General features: G+C 40.3%; 1 protein-coding gene across 1 annotated transcript in view; it reads right to left on the bottom strand.

Annotated features, from left to right (window-relative positions):
• Positions 1-2427: 2427 nt before the first annotated feature.
• The window catches only part of RPRD2 (regulation of nuclear pre-mRNA domain containing 2), a 51362-nt gene continuing 27498 nt past the window's right edge, over positions 2428-26291 (bottom strand). The window contains exons 3-11 of the mRNA XM_048828702.2: positions 18112-18212; positions 16556-16633; positions 15109-15161; positions 14040-14166; positions 12220-12395; positions 11224-11509; positions 10548-10808; positions 9735-9938; positions 2428-8793 (exon numbers count right to left, since the gene is read on the bottom strand). Coding sequence (XP_048684659.1) covers positions 6071-8793; positions 9735-9938; positions 10548-10808; positions 11224-11509; positions 12220-12395; positions 14040-14166; positions 15109-15161; positions 16556-16633; positions 18112-18212 — 4009 coding nt within the window. The 3' untranslated portion in view covers positions 2428-6070. The remainder of the gene's footprint in view (positions 8794-9734; positions 9939-10547; positions 10809-11223; positions 11510-12219; positions 12396-14039; positions 14167-15108; positions 15162-16555; positions 16634-18111; positions 18213-26291) is intronic.

The following is a 26291-nucleotide window of genomic DNA, read 5'->3' as shown; positions in this document are numbered from 1 at the left end:
GTGAAAACAATCTGCATCCGACACACTCGACACATGGGCCTCCAGTTATAGATTCTACAGGTCTGCCTGCATCAGTGATAAGTAACAGTACAGAAGAGGAATGCAGCTCTGCTCTGAAAAGTAACTAAGTGGGCATAGTTATGGAACAGGTCTGCCCACCCCCCATATTCAGCACTATGCATAATCTTAGTGACCTCGCAAAGCGCAAACAGCTTTCGGAGCGAGCTGCTGGATTCTTATTTATAAGCTCATGTAGCAACTGCAAGTGAGAAGTTAACAATTCAGGACAAGACTTTTCCACTTGTGCCCCCCCCCCCCCTCGAATTTGGCCATTCATGGTTCTGACGCAGCAGTCCAGCAGAAACCAGCCTGACCTTCAGATCCAAGATGAAGTTTTCAGGGCTGCCCTTTAAAAGCTCCACATCCTTCACTTGAAAATGAGAAAGATCTTTTAAGTCACTGAAGTGCAATATGGAACCCTACCAAAGTCAGTTTGAGGTAGGTCAGAGTAGAGGGAAGATAAATAGAAAATATTTGCATGGCAGGACTCATCTGAAGAGCAGGGAGAGAGATTCAGGAACACCCACTGAGCTAGGGAGGAAACAAAGCCCCTCATGTTAGAGGAGGGTAGCAAGTGACCTGCTCTATATTAGTATATCCATAGGGTGACCTTTTCTGAAAACCTTGGAAAAGACTTTGTGAAATCCTCTCAAGATGAGAAATGGTATCAAAAGCAATGAGATGAAAAGGAGGGAGGGGAAATGGTCACTGGAGACGGACAAGGAGAGTAACTGCCCTTGGTTGGATGCTAAAGGGTGAGTGGATGCAACATCACAATAAAATGACAAATTATACACTCACTAAGGCTGGCGGGTACAGAGTGCTGAGCAGGATCTGACATATTTTTAATCTGACCAAGTTTTGCATGACACCTGAGCTAACGAGAGGAACTTTTACAGTTCAGACACATAGGGGGATTTAAGTTGTTAAGAGTCTACTACTTTAGATATTGAAAAAGCTATAAATAGGCTTACTGAATTCAGCAGTATTCCGCCTCAGTCACAAAAACCTTGAAAGACTTGGAGTTCCACATGCAAGACCGCACTAAATACAATAACCAGCATGTTTCCAAAACTAAGGGTGAGTATTCATTAGATTCACAGACACTGGATTAGAAGGGGCCTCTTGGCTTATTTGTGTATCGATTCCTAGAGGTCCATAACTTCCACGTTTAATAGTGCCTTGCTCTTGAGACGTTTGATAACCTTCCCTGAAGAGTTATTCTACTATCTAAATGATCTTTACAAAATGACATGTGGACATAAGTTCAGATACAAAAATTGTAGCTTGGAAAATAAAATAGGTTTCCTATTCTAGAAACAATTTCAAATAAGAATTCCTTGTTTATGTACGACTTTGAAGCACCTAGGAGCCAAATTACTACTACATTCTACTATTGTACCAGAATGCAGAATTTAGCAGGCTCTTCTTATTGTCCATAGTAAGTGAAATGCAAAAGGTAGCCAATTAGCATAAATGGCAAAAAGTAAATTCAGTTTAAAATTCTTTCCATTTTGATAATCTAGGTTAGGCCAGCTAAAGCAATTTGTTAAAAATTAATGACCATGCACCTCTGAAGTTATTAAAAATGATACTCTTTAAATTGCTTCACATAATTGCATCTTGTGCTATGCAGATACAGACTGAAAGTGAGGTTCTAGCAGTAATCACGGAGACCAGCTTCTCTCAAGGCTGTGTAGCCAGCTATTTCTATCCCCCAGCCAACAAAAAAGGACAGGAAGCCAAGACAACCCTGAAAATCAACATCATCACCCTTCAAAATTACATGACAGAACAGAAGAGTATGTACAGAGGCCAGAAACCAGTAAACTGGTGCAAAGATCTTACTCTTTTGAAAGGAAACCACACCAAGTAAAGTACACTTTATTAATATGCAATACAAAAATAAATGGGGGCAGGGGAAGTGTTGTCTCAGCCCACAAGTATTGGTAGAATATTCCATTTTCTGTATTTTGCTCTGCGAGTTAACAGTAATTTCAGATTTGCCTCCAAACACCGCCTCTATGTAAAATTAAAAGAAACAGAACCATCTTCCAACAGTTTTAAATTTCTTTCAGTCTTCAAAATGGTCACGGAACCTGAGCTGCAGGCAGATTCTTCCTTGTGTGTGTTTGTGTTTTTTTTGTTTTTTGTTTTTAAAGAGTTTAAAAAAAAAAAGGGTTAGGCCACACTAACCCTAAACTTGTAATTCAGTAAAGATGAAACAAAGCCTGGCTGTTGTTCTATACTGCAAAAAACTGATGTTCTCTCTTCAGCCCAATATTGTGGTCATTTTCACGGATCAGGCAATCTTACACCCCCTGTACACTTAAATAGAGGTTCCAGTTAAAAAAGAATATCAAAACATTAGAACTAGTTATTTTATTAAATGTATTAATACACATTTCAAAATGATCTGCAGTTTTATTGTCGCTTCCTCTAATGCACGTTGCTTTCTCCACACGGAACACTTGAGAATATAAATCCAACATATCCAATTAATCTTAACAGGCACACAAAAAAAGCAGCCAGTATTTACAGCAGTTTTGAAACAACAGCACTGCAGCTTATTTTTGAATAATTAATTTCAGGATATGATCATTTATTCTGCACGTTTTTTAAAAAAATTACCATTATTCACATTATCTAAACAGGTTTCTCACACCTGAACAATGTTTTTACAGGTAAAGAGTCTCTAAATGTATTTAGATCACAAAGTCAGCCACAGCCGTAGACCGGCCTCTCTGATATACAACGCACACCATAGCATATCTGGAATTTTTCCAAAGAGGCAGGTATGCATACTGTGTATCTGAGGGGACCGTAGAAATCGAAATGGTGCATATTCGTAAATCTGGTGACAAGAACAGCTGTATTACACTAGCAGAAGTCTAGAACAGGGATACATTTTAAATGTTTATAACCTCTAGTAAAAGTTAATTCTACTGATTGCCGTTAAGCTGTACCAGTGCAATGTTTGGGTTGTCCTCTCTGTTTCTAGAACAGCTGGAGTGCACACTGAAGGCTGTCTGCAATTTGATTTTCTTCTTTATGAAGTTATGTCCTTCATGAGACACACTGTTTCATGCTTTATTTAAAAAATACATGTTTATTTCTTTTTCTTATAAGGTGAAATACAAAAGTTCAAGAACGGTGGGGAGTTTAAATCACAGACACAGGAAAAAACGCCTTCATGTCCAGAAATAAGTTGTGTGGTTTCTACATATGTACATGTGTCTTCAGTTACTGTAGACAGTTTGTTTAAAGTAACAAGCACAGAATAAAATGAAAAACCTCAAACAAAAAACATGGAGCTTTCACCATTAAAATAGTTTTTTTTTTTTTTCCAATAAGTTTTTGTGTCTTTTTTTTTTTTTAATCAGTCATTTTACTTTTCAAGTTACCCAAAAAGCCACCTCCAAGAGCAAGGAAGCTACTCGCCAGGCATGTCAGATGGCATGGAGAGCAGTTCTTAGATGGTGTCACCATCTGATTTTAATAATTCCTTACTTCGAAATCACCACTTTAAGCAAGAGCAGCAGAAACAATTCACATTCTTTTATTCTAGAGGGAATTTTTTTTTCTAGTCAATATTGGTTCCATTCTTACATCAGAACCTCCTGCGTTTTTTCACCCCGTGGGTTTCCTCCAACAAAGCATCCTTAAGCTATGACTTCTCTGAAACTGTCCCTTCAAGCCAGGATAGATATTAAAGCAATGGGATTGTGTAGTTTAGGTTACTGAAAGCTTCATTTAAAATGTTCCAGTAGAGCAAAGAAGTTGGGCTAAGCTATGCATCATTTCCAATATACATCAAAAGCTGTGAAATTTTTTCAGTTTTCGTGTTGGACATTAACATTAGATATTAAAATATATCCATGTCCTACAAGTCCTAAAATTTAAGAGCTGTATGGCTAGACTTTGGGCATACAAGGAAATGAATGCTAAGCTAAGCATTCTTCCATCTTGGGTTGTTTTGTAGGTGAGCACGTTTATTCTCACTAATAAGAAATATGATCAGACATTCTGAGTGCTGGTGTATAGGGAACTGAGTTATATCATCTTACTTCATATCATAGGATAAGCAAATTCTCACATCTTATTACGTAGTTTTCTTGCTTTATATCTTTACTGCCTTGTTTTTTCCTTCTGAACATTTTGCTTAACTTACACGAGCTACCCTCACAGTAGTACTTTGGTGTGTTATCCATTCAATAATCATATTGGAGGTTCACTGAAAGGAGCTGTGGTGTCCAAAGAGAACAGAACTCAGAAGGAACAGAAAAGGAATAAATACTGTTTAAATTTAACCCAAAAGTTTAAACACTCAGTGTTTGCATGGATTACACATGCAGCTACTTTTTCAGGAATTCTGTTTAACTGAAACAGTCCACACAACAAGGTGCACCATTCCATGATGCTGCCTAAATACAGCCCCCCTACAGACCAGCAGCAGCGACGTCTGCTGCTGACTGCAAAATGAAGTGGAACGCACGTTTTTGTTCTAAGATTAGAAAACAGAGAAGGTTTCTACGCATTGGCCCTATAACATCATTCTTTCTGTAAACCCAGACCAATTCAATAAAATACACCCATACAACCTTCCGATTCGCTTACTTGCGTATGCAAATATAATTATACATATTATATATATTAAATAAAACACACAGCCCAAGCACAAACAAATGCTCTGCCATTTTCTCGTTTTGTAGTTATTTTTATAGATATTTTCCCATACCTTTATCAAACACTAGTATGTTGTATTCTACTCACTTAAAAAAAATCAAATAAAGTAATTCCAACTCCACACAAAGTCCTCTATGCACATGGCAGCAGAAGTGAGTTTATGAAAATATGTGGGAAGAGAGTTTAGGTACTGTTTTCACATTGCTGCATGCAGTTTCTCTCTCATCTTACATGGAACTATGTGCTTCAAACAAAGCACACGGAAAGGTGTGATTACAAAAAGTGAAGAATACATGTAAGTCAACGATGCTCCCAGCAAAAAAGTAAATATCGTTTACTAGACCTGCCCTAGCTCTGTGATATAAGACAAGAAAGAAAAAATACGATGCAGCTTGTACATGCGAATGCAGGCGTGTTTCAAATATACATTGTATACATTAAATGTGTGTGTGTGTAAGCAGATTTGAGTTTTACTGCTAGCTACCTCCCTGCATCCACTTATTTCAAATGCATTACTTGATTTATATTCAGCAAAATATAACCCTCTTAGCATGTTGAGGAAGGAAGCCAAGTTAGAGATAGGAAGTGCACATACTTTAGAGACTGTTTTCTGAAACCCAACTTGGGAGAAAAGTTCAAGACCCTCAGTGGCAAAGCTGTCAACTGTGAAAAGCAGAGGCTTTTTCCTTTTGCATTTTGAGAAAGGCAGAAAAAGCAAAGAGAAGGGCTGAAAAACTGACCATGTTAGTTGCCTACCCTCTCCCTATTCCTGTCAGCAAGATGGAAAACAGCAAGCAGCAAGATGTTCCAAGGCTTCATAGCAAGGGACTGACTAAGCAGATATCAGTGAAAAAAGCGACTGATTAACCTAACAAAAGGCACAAGGAAGGGTTAATATTTCTATTGCCACAGGGAAGGCTTTGAAAGCTTGGACCCTTTATCTTCCTTAATCAACAGTAGCAACAGAGTTCCTTCCCCCATCTCTATTTTTTGACATGGGTTCAGAGGACTCATGAAGCAAAACAATTTGGTAATCAGCTAAAAATAACATCCCAACATCGCACATTCAATCATTTTTTACGACTAGAAGTTTTATTTCAACGGCAATACTCTTCGGAAAATTCTTATTTTTTGTTAAAACATTTTGCTAGATTTATGCCAACTGGGTGGCTTAAAAAAATAAACAACCAAAAAAAGTATCAGAACATATTTAATTTAGAAAAATGTTATGGGGCTCTTTAAGGAAAAACAAACGTGAAAGCGCTACTTCCACTGCTCTCTAGAATATCCAAAATACCTTCACTTACAGAGATGCATGTCTGTTTCAGTACCTGGGAGGAAAGAAAGGGCGTTTTGGTGCAAAGAATGGAGGGCCCCTTCCAAAAGGTGGCCGAGGCCTTTTTAAGCTCTGAAATGGTTCTCTGTTTATGAAAGGTTCCCTAGGCCTAAAGTCTGGTCGTGGGTTCCTAATCATCATTCCACTCCGGTTTACATTGTCTCTATGAGATGGGCCAATGGGAGGAACACTATGGGATGGCCCAAGCTGATCTCTCGAAAGGGAAGGTAGGCCTATGTTTTCTCGAACCCGACCAAGGGGTGGACCACTGTGGTCTCGCTGAGGTGGGGCCACATGGTCCCTTGGTCCTGAATGCACATTAAAATGCTCTTTTATAGTTCCTTGATGAATAGTACCATGATCCTTGGAAAACGTGACACCACCATGTTCCACGGTCAGGGGAGGGGCAGGAAATGGAATGCCACTGTGTTCCCCAGAAGGTGGCGGCGGGGTAGGGAATGGAACGCCACCATGTTCCACAGAGTGAGGTGGAGGGGGAGGAGTAGGAAATGGAACCCCGCTATGTTCCACAGAAGGAGGAGGAGGGGCAGCATGAGGCAATGAGAGTGGAGAGGATTTTTCTTTTGAAAAAGGATTAGTGTGATCCACTGATGACATGTGTGGAGGAACTGAGTGATCCCTAGGAAACAGGCTTCCATGATCCTTGGGCGGAGCAGATGGGGGCCCAGCAGGTGTACCAACTTGTTCCCTCTGAAAAGGAGTTCCATGCTCTATGGGAGGAGGTGGTATGTGACGCTCAAAGGCAGTGCTGAAATTATTTGTTCTGAAATTGTTTACACTCTCCTGAAATTGTGGCACGTGTTCTTTGTACTGTGTTTGAAAGCTGGCAATTCCACTGCCAGTACCCATGGTGGGCAGCTCAGTAGCACTTGAGGGCCCATTATCAAAAGCACTACCTGTATTACTTAGCTCAAACCAGCCTACTCTAGTTGCCTCTCGCCCGTGTCCTCTATTTCCTTTCCCAAGAACTCTGATAGATTCTACTGTCTGAATTGGTTCTCCTGACATTCCCCTATTGGATGCATTATGGTAACCCAGAGTTTCTATGGGGGCTCCTTTTTCTTCAGTGCTATCAGGCAAGTCTAAACAAGATGACGACACCCTAGTTTCTATACGATAGTGCTCCTCTTGCTGCTGCTGCTGCTCTCCTGTCGAAGTTCCAGCTTGGCTGAGACTAGACAGGCTAACCCCCTCATGTGAGCTACCTTTAGGAACCTGGCTAAAATGCTTTTCCTCAGAAGGCTTGCGAGATGCATTTTTAAGCATGTTCTTAAACTCAATTGTTGAAGTGGCAGAAATGGAAGAACCTAAAGATTTCTCCACACTGGATGTGGGTGGTCTACCAGCAGGATTTGAAAGAGTGTTTTGAGGAGAAAAGATTGATCTGTGAGGAAGTGAATGGGGAGAGTCTGGATACTGTTTCTGTGCCAGGCCAGAATGTATCACAGATTTTGATAAATTATTATGATTGGAGTCTGGTGTGAAAAACACATCATTCTTACTGGGTGAAGGGGAACCATCGGATCCAGAGTCATTTGCTCGTAGGCTGTAACTTCCATACATTCCAGAAGACGATGACAGCGGATCACAGCTCTCATTCTGATCAAGAATAGACCTCATAGACTGAGGAAAAGACGACTTCACACTAAACTCTTGTGCTCTTTGACCGTAACTAGAGAGAACTTGCTGATACTCTGCAGTGTCGGAAAGCTTACTAGCTTTCAAAATGGATTTTGAAGGCTTCTTCTCCAGGTTCATGATGGCAGATGGTGGCGGCCCAGAATATTCAAAGTCACGATAATCTTCATCTTCTTGAAAAGATGTGTCTGGGTAAAACTTCTCCTGAGGGGAATCCATTAAAGAAGAAGGTATTTCCATATCAGACGACTGCTTGTACATGCTGGCTGGAGAATCCCTGCCAAGACCGAAAGACCTATAGGCAGGCACAGAATTAGACAGTTCTTGGGAATATCCATCATCTCTGCTCTGAGGAGGGGACCTTGTGCTACTGGGAGTAGAAGATCCAGGGCTTATAATCTTTGATAATAAAGACATAGTGTCAACATTGCTTGATGTTGGTTTATCCATCATCTCATCTTGGGTTGGCGTTCCACTTCGTTCATCACGGACTGGCGTTCCGTCCACATTGTCCACAGAGGTGCTAGTAGGACCGCGCTGAAAGTCAGATGAATGGCTTTCTGATGTGATGTTGGACCCTAAACTGCTTAAAATTGGAATATTCAAGTTTAGACCACTGAAACCAGGGTTTCCCTTTAAAAAATTGTGTATCTTCATTTCCAGGCTTGGAGAGGTGGGTTCTGACTCCAGCTTTGTTTTTGAAATCTCAGAGGACTGACTCAATGGGGTTTCTGTTGGTAAAAGGGAAGGACTGGTAGGATGGGTACTGGCAAATCCAAGGGAATTTGTTGGTGGTTTAAAACTAGAACTTGAAAGCCCTGGGCTATGTCCAACAGGAGCCTTGTTAACCGAAGTTGAAGAAACCTCAGCAGTAGAAGAATTTGGAGAATAACCAATATTTTTGGACATAAAAGACTGAGTATTGGAAGGAACATTCCTCCCTTTCACGCAAGAAACAGTTGTATTGGCTGGTGATGCTGAAGTGCTCTGAGTTGCCGTTTCACTTGATTGAGCTGTATTTCCAGCAACGCTTTGAAGTAAGGATGACAAACCTGGAGAAAAAACAAACAAACAAAAAAAACATTTTAATTAGATATTTTAAGAGGCAGAGTAACCTACAACCATTTCAACAGAAAACTCGTGGTAAGCCATAATCATGATTGGTTTTGTAGGCAGAGAAGCTACAAACAAATTTTTGAAACTGACATCTGAGCCAACAGAATGGTTAGACTTTGCCATCTCTACATACTATTGAATACTAATTACTTTGCATTCCCATAGTGCTTTTGATCTCAAATTGTTTTACCAATATAAATTATAACACACATCTAAACCACAATCGGTATTATGTCCATGTTACAGCTAGTTAAGCAGAAATATGGAAGTGATGTTCTTAACCAAGATCATACGAGCAAGTAGCAGAGGGAACCCCCCTCCCAGAATCCTAGAGTCCTCCGCTTCACCGAACCCCATCCCAGAGCTAGGAATAGAATCTAAGTGGCACTCACTCATGGGTCCCCTGCTCTGCTACATTTTTTCCATGCACCATAAGATTTTAGCAAACACATGCAATATAATTACTTGGCTAACTGGAAAGTCAGGGTGAAGTCCAGCAATTAAACATATTAACACTATTTGCTTACTGTGCAACAACAACAAGATTTAGTCATAAAAGTTGCAACTAATAAAGCAAATATAAAATGTCCCAGGACGGTATCCAACACCATCAGATTTTAAAAAGGTTTTTAAAAGATTAAACACACAGGAAAACACTTCCCAAATCTATTGCAAAATTGACTTGCCCATACCAAATACACTACCTTGCAAAATGTAACTTAAATTTGGAAAAAGTGTTACATAATATAAGCTAATTTCCTCACGGATAAACTCGTTTCAGGAGCACAGAGCGGGATGCTTTAGTATTGATGCTGCCATCCAAATACAGATGCTAACTATTTATACTGTGCAAAAGGAGTGAATTTTAAATACTTACCTTGCAATGCTGGTGCAGTCTGGGTCTGAGTTTTGGAGAGAACTGATAAAATGCTTTCAGGAGTTATTTCAACTTTGGAAAGAATATTTGCTAACGGATTTGGAGGACCAGATGGAGTCCCCACAATAGGAGTCTTCAGGCCACTAGTAAGAGTCGTGGGGCTCGTTGGGGTTCCTGGGGAAGGTCTTGATGCAGGACTGACCCCTGGGGTGAAAACATTTGCTGCTCAGAAACACAAAATGCTACTTTCCAAGAGCAATGAAAACAGTCAATAAATACACTGCTCATACATACTGCTTTGTTAAGGTAGTGTTTTCTGGCTAAAAATTTCAACTATTACTAATACCAGTAGAGTTGCAGTAAGGTGCTAGTGTAGGCAAGGCTCCTGAGGCAAACAGCATTTAACATGACACTGTTAGTGTCAGCAGCTGTGGAAACCTTGTCTACAACTAGCATGGCCGCCTTCACTACTGCAGTGTTAAAAACAGTAGGAACCCTAGCACAGACACACCCTAAGATCACTATGGTGCATAGACTTGGGTAGCACCATGTCCTACTTTGAAACGCTACACTACAGATCGCCTTAAACCATTTAAAAGGAAGCATGTTTAAAACTGATTTTGAGAGTGTGTTTAGTTCCAATATGTCACAGCTCTCCTGAAGTACAGACTGAATTACAATTCAATGTTTTAGTTCTAAAATGTTACAGAAGCAAAAAAAGATCTGACCAACAAAGTTATTGCTTGTACAACGCAGAATTCTGTCTCTGCTGAACAGCACCACTCAGTCACAACCTGCAATTTAGACACCCACCTGTATTCTTCATAACAGAAGTTAAGCTGCTAAGAATGGAGCTGATCTTTGCTAGGTCAACGTTGGCAAGGTTTGGCAGACCAAGTGCCGGTGATGGAGGGACAGGCGCTGTGCTCACTGTCTTGGGAGTTGGAGGAGTCTGAGCAGGAGTTGTTACCGCTGGTGTAGCAACAACCACTGTGGAGGATGTTGCTTTTGGGACACTTTCAGTCTTTGCAGGTGCTGAAGAAGGAACAACCTGTTTCTCTTTCCTCTCCTCCACTAATTCAAATATAGAGAAAAAACATGGAATGTTCAATCTGCCTCACAGAATTCTTTTGGCCTAAGAGCTGCAGGCTTCTCAATGTGTTCCAGGTTTAAAAAATACTAATGTAAAGACTCAGAGGAAAAGCAATTGTTCATGCTCTTTACTGAACTGTTAGGGTGTGTAAGGACAGCCTCATGAAGAGAGCTTTTTTTATGCTTGTTTTTTAAGTTAGGAATATCTGGGTCTGAATTCCCTGGTTTTTGCTGGAGGACTGGCATAGTACCAGAGCTGCAGTATTCCCAGAACAAGGAAAGTTTCTCAACATCCTCTTGATTCTAAATGAGGTCTGGAAAAACTGTTTTGCCTAAAAAGTTTTGTGGATAGTATAAAACTATTAGCCCATTTTACTGCTACTTCCACAGAACATACCAATAATTTTAGAGGCATCATCTTCCACATCAGACAGTTCCATGTCCTCCACATCCCGATTATCTGCCACAGGTTCCGGAGATACAGACTTCTCGCTTTCCACTGCTGGAGACTGGATGTCATCCTCTTCCCCCATTCCCTGGAAAGGGGACTCAGAACCAGTTGGAGATGGAGCATCCATACTTGGAGAAGGGACAGGAGACTCTTCTGGATCAGGAAGAGTTGCTTTCAATTGATCTAATTTTTTCTTTAGATTGCTCACTCTATTGGCAAATGTTTTATAAGCCTAACACACAAAAAAAATGATATTTAGCTTAATGTCCTTTGTAAAGAAGGAAAAATAACACACCTTTGAACCATTTCTATAGTATTAATAGCAGCATATTCAACTCCCCAATCATCTCTGCCCCTGCATTAAGTATTTCGCTTTTCAGTATGGCTTGTAGAGCAAAAACCTCAGAAGGGTTATTCACGTGACTACTTTTTCCATTTAGTTAATGCTTTTGTTGGAAGAATCTTTTCAAATCCATAAACTATCACATTTGATACAATGCTTCAAGAAATGAGGAAAACCTTCAGTACCCAAAGGTCACTCTCAGATCTAGATTACCAACAAAGGTGTTCAGCTTCTCGAAGTTAACTTTACACTCAGCATAACAAATGAATCTTTTCTTTTTTCACATGCAGAGAATTTGCAAAACATATGAGAAAAATGGCAGGTCAAATTATGAGCTCCTATCAATCTTAACAGCATCTAATTATCTCATTAGTTGACCTCCATCATCTCTGCTCTCCTTTTAAACGATCTGTGTTATAATCTCACACAATTTCTACTTCATTCATTAGTACACTGAGATTTTATCACTCATTTTTCTAGTAAAGAGTTTAACAAATGCAGATAAACCTCAATTATCAGTTTGAATTCTGCATTATGTCCTCTTATTAGTAATGCTGTACCAATAAGATATTTGCTATTGGGGAAAACTTTGCACTTACATTTGCTACCACCTTGACTTCCTTATATTGTGCTTCATAAAAGATACCAGCATTCTCAAGCACTTCAATTAGTGAGGGGCCATTTTTCACCTGCTTGTCTAAACCATTTACAAATTCTTCTAACTTTGAACTCGCTTCTTCAAATTCTTTGGAGAACTTTTTTCCTCCTGTTTTGTCTGAAAGAGATAATATTAATGACAAATTACATTATGCACATTACCTCCCCTGGAATACACAGAGCTCTTCTCTCACTCACTCACACACACTCACACAGAATAATTAATATTCAGTAAGTTGGTACGTGCACCTCATAGTTTTTAGCAGACAACTAGTGTAATAATTGGTAATGAAGTCATGTAAAGGCAAGGCAACTAGCAGTCTGTATTCTTTGGTTTTCAAGCCAATGATTAGTAATAACATCTAACGTGGATTTAAAAAAAAAAACAAAACAAAACCACATTCTACATGCATGTGGGGCCACTAGAGTTAGCCTTTTGAAATTCTACTCTTCCAATCATCTGGGGTCAGTAGTTTTGATCTGTTTAGAGGGGCAAGAAAACATTATTCAGTTTTCTTTCACCATTACATTGGTAGAACTATGTTTATGGGCTGCTACATTTTTATGACAATTTTGATAGGCTGCAGTAACTGGATACCAGCTACTTTTAAAGCAATTCAATTTTACAATGAAATTTCCTATTCATTTGGGCAATGAAACTAAATTTGTTTACTCCCTTGTAACGTTATTTCCAATCAAGTTTACACAGCTTCCTAAATCTTAAATTATTGTAGCTTTATTCAAGAACTAAGCAGCTAATTATTAAATCTGTAATGTTAAGTTATGGACTACTGAACACATTAAGAAATCCATGCATTCTGAAACACATACTCTGTACTGAGGAAAACCCTGTAACAAACAAATCCTGGCCATCTACAGTTTGTACTTTGTACTTGCTAGCAGCTGTTGTACATATAGGGACAGATTTACAAAGGTATTAGGTGTCTAAAGCTGCAGATGGGCATTTTTGAAAATCTCACTAGGTGCTTATCTGCAACTTTGGACATTTAAATAAATACCTTTGTAAATCTGGCCCATAGCTCTTATCTCCATGCAGGTTATGTACTAAACTGATGAAGTGTTCCATCCCCTTCTCCTAGCCAGACTACAAAGGATGGCAGCCTACTTTGGGTATCTTCAGTTACTCCTTTAGCTCAAGCAGTAGAGATGTGCTTTTGGTGCTCAAGCTCCCAGGTTCAATCTCACAGTTTAAGTTGTTACTACATCTTGAGGACAAGTGCTCTGAAGTTCTGTACTTCAGACTGTTAAGGGCACGATGTGCATTTTTAAGTTATTTGAAAAATAAAAACATTCAATACATGCATTGGACGAACTACATTTTTAATTAAAAACAACTGTAGAAGGATTACAAGATCTACTACACATGAAAACAGGATATTGGGAGACTATGTACATTAGGACGCAGTTGATGTGCTCATGACTGAAAACAGACACATTTCTGTCCTGTGACTTATGAAATACTAAAGTGACAGCTAAAAAATTTGCAGTATCAATACTGCTGTAATGTACTGGATCACTAAAGTAGAATACCGCAGTACTGCATTTTTTAAATAAAAGGAGCTGATACCTCTGAAAATGGGTTAATTGTGCTTTGACATCACTTAGCATTCTACAATCTGAAATTCATTAGAGAATAAGCAGAAATCTAACCTGTGATGTAAAAGAGCCCATGAATTACTAAAACTACGGATACGTTTTTGTTTCCTTTGATAATATGACTGCCAGAATATACAACTTGTACCTTTTAAGCATTTAAGTGTTTCAGTGCTGCATACATCCACCCTCATGGTGGAAAGCTGCTTCTCTTTCAGTTCTATCTGGTCTTCTGAACGCTTATATAACAACAATTCATCAACAAGCGATTGTGGCTGAAAAACAAGAACAGCATCCTCATCACATTCTGCAGAAGAGAAGCCCTAACTTTGCAACGATAACATTATGGACCTGTTTTTAAGTAACAGAAATAAATATTCCATTGAAAAGCTGTCTCTGTATCAAAGCAGATGGTTTTTTACTATTCTGGAATAAACTAACTCAGAGAAACATACGGTTTAAATTCATAACAAATGGAAATGAAATGAACATGGGGGTGATCAGAACTCTATGTCTCGTAAACAGGAGAAAGATTTGCCGGCAGAGGTATGTCAGTTAGGAGTGTGGGGAAAAAAATTACACCGTCAACTGACAGAGCTGTACAAACAAAAGCCTTAGTGCAAATCCAGTTATACTGGCAAAAAATCCATTTGCCAGTGTAGCTAATTCCATTCATGGAACTGTTCTAAGCTATAGCAGCAAAATAACGTTTGCAGTATAAGCTGCATCTCCACTACAGGGGCTGCAAGTATAAATCTACCAGTAAATACTTAAGTGTATAGACAAGGCCCTAGTAAGTGTTCCTATATTTAAACATACATTAAAACAATAGGCAATCATATAATCAAACACATTGGCTACAAAAGTGACAGCAGTTCACTCTTCGCAAGAAGGCAAACTGCTTTCTTGCAGCAGATAACTCTAAATGGTGTGAAAGAATTAACTGCCTTTACTAACTACCTCCAATCCCTAGCTCTATTTCCATGCCGTTTTTAAATAGCACCAGCATACACGATGCTTTACAGAACAGGCTGCAGCTCTGCAGAGTTTGCAGCCTCAGGGCATTGTGGGCACTATACAATAATGAACAAATCAACACTGAGGGCCACAGCTTCAACACAAGCCCCAGTGACTCTTGGCTATAAACAAACTAGTCATGTAACTACAGTCCAAGGACAGAGGTTAATGCAAAAGATGTTTTCACTGGTTAAACTTACTCTGAATTCAGCAACAATCTTCGACTTTAGAGCAACTTTTGGATTTGTGGATGCTGTTGGTACACAAACGTGTAAAGAAATTAAGATATCAATTACAAGGATTAAGTAGAACAAACACTCAATACTGCCTGCAATCAAAATTCAGAAGAGACTGTTCTCTTTCAAAAACCTTTTAAACACACTTCTATGCAAAACATACACAGGATGCCATTTCATTATATTTCCCCCTCCACACAGATGTCACTCAGTGTTCTATCTGCCTTTCAGACACGTTAGAAAGCACAGAGTTATGATTCAGAAGCCAACAAGTTAGACTGTGGAGTTCCTGTATTATATATGCAGTACATAAACAGTTACTGTGAAAGCCTTTTCCAGTTCTATTGTACATAAATGTTCTTGTAATGGTTCATTCACTAATCTTGAGTGCTAGTTTATAATTCTCTGAAGAGTTCCTGAACTCTAGACATAGAAAACTGACCCTCTGAGTTTAGTATTTCCTTGGGATGACAGATCACTTACTCCTTTACTTGAACTAAACAATCTCCCTCCTAAAGATTTCCCTGCCCTTACAATTATGTTCTAATATCTCACTTTGCGATTGAGAATCTGAGGAGAAAAAATATGGAATCACATTTCATGAGCTCTAAATCCATTTGTTACTAAAAAATAGCAAAGAAATGTACAATAAGATGATCAAATAAGAAATGCTAACTCCCTTGTCCACTTTTGTTCTAGAAAATGATTTTCTATACATATTTTGTGGCCGAATTCTTTCTGGTAATCCAAGATTCCAACCCTCCTGCCCTCTTTTATTGTCCTCCTAGTCCCAATAGTCTTAGCATTCACACAGAGTGGCATGTGTCAAGTTTTACATCTAATGTTCCATCATCTTGCTTTCTTGCCAACTCAAGGATTTTCCATATTACAGTTATTGCAAGGTTAGAGACTGATATATTAGAAATGTGGTTCCAGCTAGCAAGCTGTACTCCTGATAGTTTTGAACGATGATTCATTAACTGCACTGCCTCACTGTAAGTATTCCATTTATCCTATAATCTAGTTTGCTGTTGAAGATGTATTCCTGAACTTGAAGGGAATGTCCACCATGTTTCACTGTTGCCAATGTACATGGTTATCATGTCTGTCTTCTCTTCATCTCTGAATATTCTAAAGCCAGTTTCCAAGAAGTTCCACCAGATCTTTTCTCTACTGTTCATAACTTTTGCTCTTTTAAAATTTTATTCACATTTCATTCCTTAAAAAGTGATTTTTTAGCAGCAACTCCTTGGTGTTTTACACATGTCAGTAAGGAACTTCACAAGTCTGGAAGACACAGGCTTGCTCATACTTTAGGCCAGGTACTTTGCCAGTTTTGCACTAGTCTTTCTTCTGTTCCTCAAGAAGGCATTTTTAATATTAGTTCAGGTAGTTCACATTGTTTCCTTACTTTGAGATTTCTTCCACGGCTTATTCGGTTGTTTGTTCAGATTTTCTTTCAGCTGCTTCTGTGTTTTGAAAGTGGTACCTGGAAAACATTTCATTTTTTGCAGTCTGGCATTATGGGATTCCTTTAAAGGTCTCTGGTTTTGGTGTCATATGGTTGCATGGTAAAAGATTAACAGAAATTTGTTTTAAAATCCACAAACCAACTTCCCTAGATGAGCTGTTGAATGCCCAAGACAAACTAAGTTTACTCAGGAATACAGCAACTTCTATGACAGACATTCTATTTTTAAAGCAAGTTTCTGTTCACCTTTAAAAGAACAGAGGATTCAGCAATCACAGAGATTGACACAATTTTCTCTTTAAACTTTTAGACAATGACTTATTTATGTCTGGCCCAAAAAAAGCAAATAGGAAAACACAACACATTTCAGGAGAAATAGTAAGGTATGTTGTTTGGTAGTTTAAATGAGCAATTACTTACCCGATGTCTATATTAAAAAAACATGCATCCAACTGAAAAGTTTCTTGCGAAACAGTGTAATAAGCAATATTTATTAAATCGACTTTAGAAGTGAGCTGAATTTTTTTTTAAATTACGAAAGCTGTATGAGATTCCAAATCATTAACAGAATACATAGATTTCACTTTTATAGATTTGTAATGTTCAACTGAAAGTCTTTTCATTCACCAAGAAGCAAGTACAGTGTTTTGTATTTCTCAAGTAACAATTACTGACCCACAATCACATAAAGCCACATCTAAACCAGCAACAGAAAAGCAGTTTTCACTGTCAATAACGTAATCAGGGAAAACAAAATCATGCACTCATCTCCTTCACACTCAGAAAGGACAGATTTTCCATTATTTAGTTTTAATGTGCATGTTGCTTTCAGTTAATATTTGGAATCTCGGGATTTTTTAAAAATATATTTACATGAGTGTCTGAGGACTTTTTAACTATTCCGTACTCTAGTTAGTGTTTCCATATTTTTTTTCAAATATGGTAGATGTTTTACTGATAACATTCAACCTTATTACTATAATCTACAGAGAGAAAATGGAAGAGATTATTTTTACTATTATTATTCCCAGATGGAATTTTAGTATCAACTGAAGTTTTAGATGTAAAGTCGGAATGTCCCAAAACCTCAAGGTAAAGGTGTAGAGCCAAGGACACAAATTCCATACAGTTAACAACTAGCTTCTGTGTAGGCATGATGCTCAGAACTCCTTTAGGATGAAGAGTCACCTTAAACATAATATACATTTTCTATCAACTAGTACAACTGCAATTTACACTATAGCTAAAAATTAAAGGATTTAGTATTGGCTTTATTTAAATGGAAGGATTGTCCATCAAATAATTATCACAAAGCTCATTCATATTAACCTACTAGCTTTCCTTTTTATTAATTCCTGCAAATGCAGAAAGAGCAATGAATGCATTTAAACAGTGATTAATGAATGTTTTATTTTATTGACTTCAAACTATTTAACTACTACAAGTACATACTAAATTAGCTTTTATGTTAAGAAAGGCAAAAGATAAAGACTTACTTAAAGCTTCTTTTAGTGCCACAATGGTTTCTTCAGGGTATACATTTCTGTCTTCCCAGATTTTAAAGATTCTTTCTATAGATTTAGAAACTGATGGATCCCTGAAAAGAAGGGCATACAATATTAGTGTGTTTTAACACTATAAATTTCCATTATTCTGCAATGGAAAACTATATGCTAGAAGTGTAATCCTAGTGCTAAAGAAAAGCGAATTTCTAAAAGATCTTTGAGATATGTCAGTCTGTCTGTAGGTAAGCCCCAATTCAACAAGATACCTAAGCACACAGGTAACTTTACACAAGAGTAGTCCCATTTAAGTCAAAGGAGCTATTCTTATGCTTAAAATTATGCATGTGCTGAACTTGGGTTAGAGAGGTTAGCACACAGAAAACTAGCAATTCTATCCTGAACACGATAAGGTATTGTCCACATGGGAAAACTGCCTGATATAGCTATTATGGAATAGTTCCCCATGAGGACACACTATTCTGGAATAAAAGTGACTTTTATAGAATAATGAATTACTCTGCTCACAAAATAGAGTAAAAATTCCAGAACAAAATCACTTTTAATCCAAAAATAGTGTCCACGTGGGACTTATTCCAGAATAGTTAAATTACGTCAGAATAGTAATTCTGGAATAGTTATACCAGTCAGTTCCCTCCATGTAGGCACGGTCTGGTACCATTATTCTCTAGAGCAGTGCTACTCAAAGTGGTGGTCCGCGGACCGGTGCTGGTCCGCGAGCCATCAGCTGCCAGTCTGTGGGCACATTGGAAAAAACAATTGCCGGTCCCCCACATCAGATAGCTTGAGAAGCACTGCTCTAGAGAACTTTAGTCTCAGATCACATATCCTCCTTTCTGTGCCCCTAAGAACCAGTCAGTTTTGGAGATTTTGCAGTTCCACCATCAGGAACACTGATGTAGGTGCGTAGACATTTTATCCACAATCTCACAAGATCAATTCTTTCTCAAGCCAATTGTCTTATCTTGGTAACTTGATTAAAGGGTAAATTGATTGGAAAGTGAAGTAACCTACCTACCCACAAATAACTACTCTCAAAGTATACAGATACCACACCTGAGTTAAATTCACACAATTCTCACTATTTAAGTTGTCTCATGGTATCTCTTGTACATGTAGCACGATCAGATCAGTCTGGGCAAAAATAGAGTCAAATGTAAAATTACTTTTTGATTCAATGTATTTTGTAATACACATTGTAAGAAAACCCTACTATGCAAATTGAAACAAACAAAAATAAAAGACAATGTGAAATAGACAATTACAAGATTTTAGGGAGCTTTTAGTGTTTCTTAAAACTGACACCTTCCCATTTCTCATAAATGTAAAGGCCATCTTTTAAGATTCAGGTTCAAATTCTGTCAAAAGCATGCCAGGGGCACCTGTTACTTCAATAAAAGCCCCATTTAAGTATCCAAGGGCTGAAGTGGATACTTAATCCAGATCTTGAAAAATCTACTCCCTCACAGTGAGTGGAAATCTTTCCCAGCTGAGTACCACCAACTTCTGCAGAACAGCACTCTCTCTTTAAGTTTTGTGGCCCTTACAGTTGAAAAGACAACTTTCCAAATGTGAACAAAATATTAACCTAAATCAGCAGACAGACACCTCCAAGGCCTCCCCAAATTGCAAGCAGACTGACATTAACTGTTTCACAGAGGCTTTCCAAAACTCTGTGGGCCACAGTGAAATTGTCAAGTATTGGCTAAATTTCTTTCTGCTGCTGCTTGTGGGAGTTTAGAGAAGCTGCGTAAATATATGTAGGCACTGGACCTGTTAACTAGGGAGAAGGAACTAAAATACAGAGGCTGGTCAGGGACAGATTAACAAAGATTCACACCAACACACTTGCAAAAGCTAGAGGAGTTCTGGGGGGAAGCGGGAGAAGACCACGAAGAAGAAATGCATCTTCTCTTTTCCAGCAGCAAGAGAGCTCGGAGGGGGAGGCGTCAAATTTCAGATACCTTATTAGTCAGAGGTCACAGAAATAATCTAAGCAGTCTCCTCTTTGGAGGGAGAGGGGATTGGCTTGGTTTTCCACCTGGGATGCTGGGGCCCTTCAGTTTAACCATCTGGCTATTGTATTTGGTAAATTTTTCTAGGAGACGGGCATGGATGGTTGAGATCAATGGGATAAATTTTAGTAGTAGTATTTTGAACACCCTGGGGGAGAAAAGGGACAGAAAAAATATAGGGAGGGAGTTAAAGAATAACTACTTCGGCAAAGATATAAAGGGGTGGTGGAGAAAGACAGAACACAGACCCTTTAAATAACTGAAGAAAGGCTACACCAGTATGTATTATAAGATGGAAAGAGTAGAGTGAAGCTCGGAAGGGAACGAAGGGAACGCAAAAACAGGTAGAGTAAATTACATTTTTAGAAATGTACTACATAAACTAATATGTTACAATTAAATACAGCACACAAACACAGCACATAGCTGTTATGTTCCCTTCAATAACAGTAGAGATGGCTTGGAGGCCTAGGTATTTTTCTCTAAGGCTAGTAGGCGAAGTCTTTTGGCTAAAGTACTGAGTAATTTTTTTTAAGCCTTAAACTTAAAAGTTGCCCTCTCAGTGACCAAACTGAGATAGCAGGAAGGTGGTCAATGCTGACAGAATTTGCACTTTGAAGAAAAGCACCTGCGATTATCTTAATTTTATTGAATACCTGACTGAAAATATACAGGAGGCATTTTAATCAGGTTCTGAAAGACAAAAAGAAGAACTTCACTTTTTTCTCAGATTCATGAACAATGATTTCTTTAAATTATGTTCAGCTTTCTAGAGAATTCAGTTTTTAGCAGCGAGAACGCTTCAGACAAAACTTATGAGAGATGGCTTAATATATTGACTCTGCTTCTTCAACAATGACATTGTGACAGATTCCACATTGTTATCAAGAACTATCAGTTGACTCAATGTGATCTGGCTTAACCTGGCCAAGAATCCAATGTTAACATTTAACAAAAATAAAGTCACAGATTTGTCAAGGCCATAAGAAGTTTAGGAGGTCTGGGCCCTCCTCTGTGAGGACAGGAGGGACAAGAATTGGGAGCTTGAAGCCATGTGAAAGGAATAAATTGCTCTCACAAACAATACTGAGATTTATTTTCTGCAAATTCTCTACACCAGAGAGAAAAATAGGAATTAACTTTAAATGTTAATGGCTTCTCAAGATCCATCCTGAAGTTGTGGTGTGGGCTGGGACTAGACAGCACTCTCTAGGGCTATATACAGACAAACTTGAAACAACACACCCAGAAATAAAAATCCCTCCCCACCCGCCACAGTTCCTTGAATCAATACAAAAATGCAGGGATAAACAAAGAGTTCCATAAACAACATGGGGAAAAGAAAAACAAGTAGTAGCACCTAGTCATCAGTCATTAGCCACTACAGGGAGTACTATTCCTTTCAAAGTAGCCTTAATTAAAGATCATGTACACAGGCTTCAATGACAAAACAGTAAGAAACCTCAAGTGGTAGCATACGAACCTAGGGCCTGCTCAGCACCTACGTAAAAGCAATTACCCTAGAGAATTTGAGAGATGAGAATAATAAACTGCCTAATTGGAAATACAAACTAATATCAAAGGAACCTTAGAGGCACTTCGCACCACAGCATCTCTCAAAGCTCATTGTAAGTCAGTTAAATCCTACACTCATTACAGAAGTCAACCCACCTCATATTTTAAGATACTCTGTCAGGCAAAACTCTGGCGAAAGGAGTAGCATGGGACACAGTCTGTTCAACTGATAACTGGTATATCTAACTGAACAGGAGTAAAAGTTAACCTACCGCATCTGATGAAGTGAGCTGTAGCTCACGAAAGCTTATGCTCATATAAACTGGTTAGTCTCTAAGGTGTCACAAGTACTCCTTTTCTTTTTGCGAATACAGACTAACACGGCTGCTATTCTGAAACCTACCGCCCTTGGACATTGTAACTCAGGGTATTGTCTACACTACGAAATTAGGTCGAATTTATAGAAGTCGATTTTTAGGAAGCAATTTTATACAGTCGATTGTGTGTGTCCCACTAAGAGCATTAAGTCGGAGGAGTGCGTCCACAGTACCGTGGCTAGCGTAGACTTTCGCAGCATTGCACTGTGGGTAGCTATCCCACAGTTCCTGCAGTCTCCACTGCCCATTAGAATTCTGGGCTGAGCTGATGGGGCAAAAACATTGTCACGAGTGGTTTTAGGTACATGTCATCAGTCACCTCTCCCTCCATGAAAACAATGACAGACAATCGTTTTGTGCCTTTTTTCCGTGAAGATGCCATACTGCTGTCAGCAGACGGTGCAGTAAGACTGCTAACCGTCGTCATCCACCGCTTCCGCTGCAACTCTGCTCTCCTGCAGACGACATACCACGGCAAGCATGGAGCCCGCTCAGCTCACCACTGCTGTTGTGAACATTGTAAACACCTTGCGCATTATCCTGCAGTACGTGCAGAACCTGCAAAAGCAGACGAGGAGGCGATGACAGTGAGATGACGATAGCGATGAGGACATGGACACAGACTTCTCTCGAAGCACAGGTCCTGGCAATTTGGACATCATGGTGGTAATGGGGAAGCTTCCTGCCATGGAATGCAGATTCTGGGTCCAGGAAACAAGCACAGACTGGTGGGACCGCATAGTGTTGCGGGTCTGGGATGATTCCCGGTGGCTGCGAAACTTCTGCATGCGTAAGGGCACTTTTATGGAACTTTGTGACTTGCTTTCCCCTGCCCTGAAGGGTAAGAATACCAAGATGAGAGCAGCCCTCACAGTTGAGAAGCGAGTGGCAAGGGGTACTTTTCAATGGCACTGCAAGCACTGATGGATCACAAGGGACGTTTCACCGACATCAATGTGGGATAGCCGGGAAGGGTGCATGACGCTCGCATCGTCAGGAACTCTGGTCTGTTTGAACAGCTGCAGGAAGGAACTTACTTCCCAGACCAGAAAATTACCGTTGGAGATGTTGAAATGCCTACAATTATCCTTGGGGATCCAGCCTACCCCTTAATGCCATGGCTCATGAAGCCATACACAGGCACCCTGGACAGTAGTAAGGAACAGTTCAGCTATAGGCCGAGCAAGTGCAGAATGGTGGTAGAATGTGCATTTGGATGTTTAAAAGCATGCTGGTGCAGTTTACCGACTAGGTTAGACCTCTGCAAAACCAATATTCTCATTGCTATTGCTGCTTGCTGTGTGCTCCACAATATCTGAGAGAGTAAGGGGGAGATGTTTATGGCAGGGTGGGAGGTGGAGGCAAATCGCCTGGCGGCCGATTACGCACAGCCAGACACCAGGACAATTAGAAGAGCACAGCTGGGCGCCCTGAGCATCAGAGAAGCTTTGAAAATCAGTTTCATGACTGGCCAGGCTATGGTGTGACAGTTCTGTTTGTTTCTCCTTGATGAAAACCCGCCCCCTTGGTTGACTCTACTTCCCTGTAAGCCAACCGACCTCCCCCCTTCAATCACTGCTTTCAGAGGCAATAAAGTCATTATTGTTTCAAAATCACGCATTCTTTATTAATTTATCACACAAATAGGGGGGAAACTTCCAAGGTAGCCTGGGAGGAGTGGGTGAGGAGGGAAGCACTGGGTGGGGTGGTGGATGAAGGGTGGAGGGAAGGACAAGGCCACACTACAGTTCAAAATTTACTGAATGCCAGCCTTCTGTTGCTTGGGCAATCCTCTGAGGTGGAGTGGCTGGGTGCCTGTAGCCTCTCCCTCCGCGTTCTTGGGCATCTGGGTGAGGAGGATATGGAACTTGGGGAGGAGGGCAGGCAGTTATACAGGGGCTGCAGCGGCAGTCTATGCTCCTGCTGCCTTTCCTGCAGCTCCACCAGACACCTGAGCATGTCAGTTTGCTCCCCCATTAGGCTCAGCATTGCATCCTGCCTCCTCTCAGCATGCTCCTCCCTCCTCTCATCATGTTCATTTAACGCTTTCCTGGACTCTACCATTGTTTGCCTCCACGCATTTTGCTGTGCTCTTTCAGTGCAGGATGACTGCATGAGCTCTGAGAACATGTCATCACGAGTGCATTTTTTTCACCTTCTAATCTGTGCTAGCCACTGGGACAGAGATGATAGGGGGAGCGTAGAAACATTTGCAGCTGCAGGAGGAAAAAAGGGAAAGTAGTATTTAAAAAGATACATTTTAGAGAAGAAAGGGAAGACTATTTCACTCTAAATCAAGTGATTCACATTACATAGCACATGTGCTTCACCCCCCCATATCCCATCCGCATGGCTAGTATCAGGGAAGATCCCTCTCAACGAAACGCAAACAGCTCAGCATGAATGGGCCTCCCCACACTGCATGGCAAAGGCTTTTAGAGTACCTCCAAGAGAGCTTCATGGAGATATCCCTGGAGGGTTTCCGCTCCATCCCCAGACACGTTAACAGACTTTTCCAGTAGCTATGCTGGCCGCAAATAAACCCCAAGTCTTCAGGGCAAATTAATCATGAAACATGCTTACTTTTAAGCCCTGTATTATATTTACAAAGGTACACTCACCAGAGGTGCCTTCTCCGGCTTCATGGTCCGGCAGCCCGCCCTGGGAGGGTATTGGCTCCAGGATGATGAACAGTTCCTGGCTGCCAGGGAGAAGGGATTCTCCGCTTGCCTGCTGTGCGCTATGCTCCTCCTCCTCATCCACAAAATCCTCATCCCTGTTGCGTGAGACTCCCCACTTGCAGGTGTCCACGGACAGTGGTGGAGTAGTGGTAGGGGGCCCCCCTAGAATTGCATGCAGCTCTTCACAGAAGCGGCATATATGGGGCTTTGACCCAGAGTGACCGTTTGCATCCTTTGTTTTTTGGTTGGCTTGCCTCAGCTCCTTAACTTTCACGCGGCACTGCTGTGTGTTCCTGTTGTAGCCTCTGTCCATCATGCCCTTGGAGATTTTGGCAAACAGATTGGCATTTCATCTTTTGGAACGGAGTTCTGCCTGCACGGATTCTTCTCCCCATACAGCGATCAGATCCAGTACCTCCCATTTGGTCCATGCTGGAGCTCTTTTGAGATTCTGTGACTCCATGGTCACCGTGTGCTGATCAGCTTGCCACGCTGGTCAAACAGGAAATGAAATTCAAACGTTCCCGTGGCTTTTCCTGTCTACCTGGCCAGTGCATCTGAGTTGAGAGTGCTGTCCAGAGCAGTCACAATGGAGCACTCTGGGATAGCTCCCGGACGCCAATACCGTCGAATTGTGCCCACGCTACCACAAATTCGACCCAGCAAGGTCGATTTTAGTGCTAAACCCCTCACCAGGGAGGAGTACAGAAATTGATTTTAAGAGCCCTTTAAGTTGACAAAACAGGCTTGGTTGTGTGGACGGGTGCAGGGTTAAATCTACCTAATGCTCCTAAATTCAACCTAAACTCATAGTGTAGACCAGGGCTTAGTGATAGTGGGTAGTTTCTCAGGAAATGAGATGATGCATTTTCAGTATCTTTTGATGGGTATTAAACTGACAGGGAGAAGCTGGTTGGAAACAGACTCAGTTTGAGAAAGATAGTGCCGGTTTACAGTTTAAGAGGTTATGATGGGATTATGCTGGGGGTCTTTGAAGTCTAAAGAAATCTTTGTAGAGCGATATGTTGAATCTCATCACTCAGGAACAAACCATCCCAATGAGTCGAAAGAATAGTAAATATGGCAGGCGACCAGCTTGGCTTAATGGTGAAATCCTAGCGGATCTTAAACATAAAAAAGAAGCTTACAAGAAGTGGAAGGTTGGACATATGACCAGGGAAGAGTATAAAAATATTGCTTGGGCATGTAGGAATGATATCAGGATGGCCAAATCGCACCTGGAGCTGCAGCTAGCCAGAGATGTTAAGAGTAAGAAGAAGGGTTTCTTCAGGTATGTTGGCAACAAGAAGAAAGCCAAGGAAAGAAGCTCCATGTCTAGTTGGCAGCCGGTATCAAGTGGAGTGCCCCAAGGGTCGGTCCTGGGGCCGGTTTTGTTCAATATCTTCATAAATGATCTGGAGGATGGTGTGGATTGCACTCTCAGCAAATTTGCGGATGATACTAAACTGGGAGGAGTGGTAGATACGCTGGAGGGGAGGGACAGGATACAGAAGGACCTGGACAAATTGGAGGATTGGGCCAAAAGAAATCTGATGAGGTTCAGT

Source organism: Caretta caretta, chromosome 24, assembly GCF_965140235.1.
Source record: "Caretta caretta isolate rCarCar2 chromosome 24, rCarCar1.hap1, whole genome shotgun sequence".
Classification (NCBI taxonomy): Eukaryota; Metazoa; Chordata; order Testudines; family Cheloniidae; genus Caretta; species Caretta caretta.
This window is presented reverse-complemented; position numbering and strand designations above follow the sequence as displayed.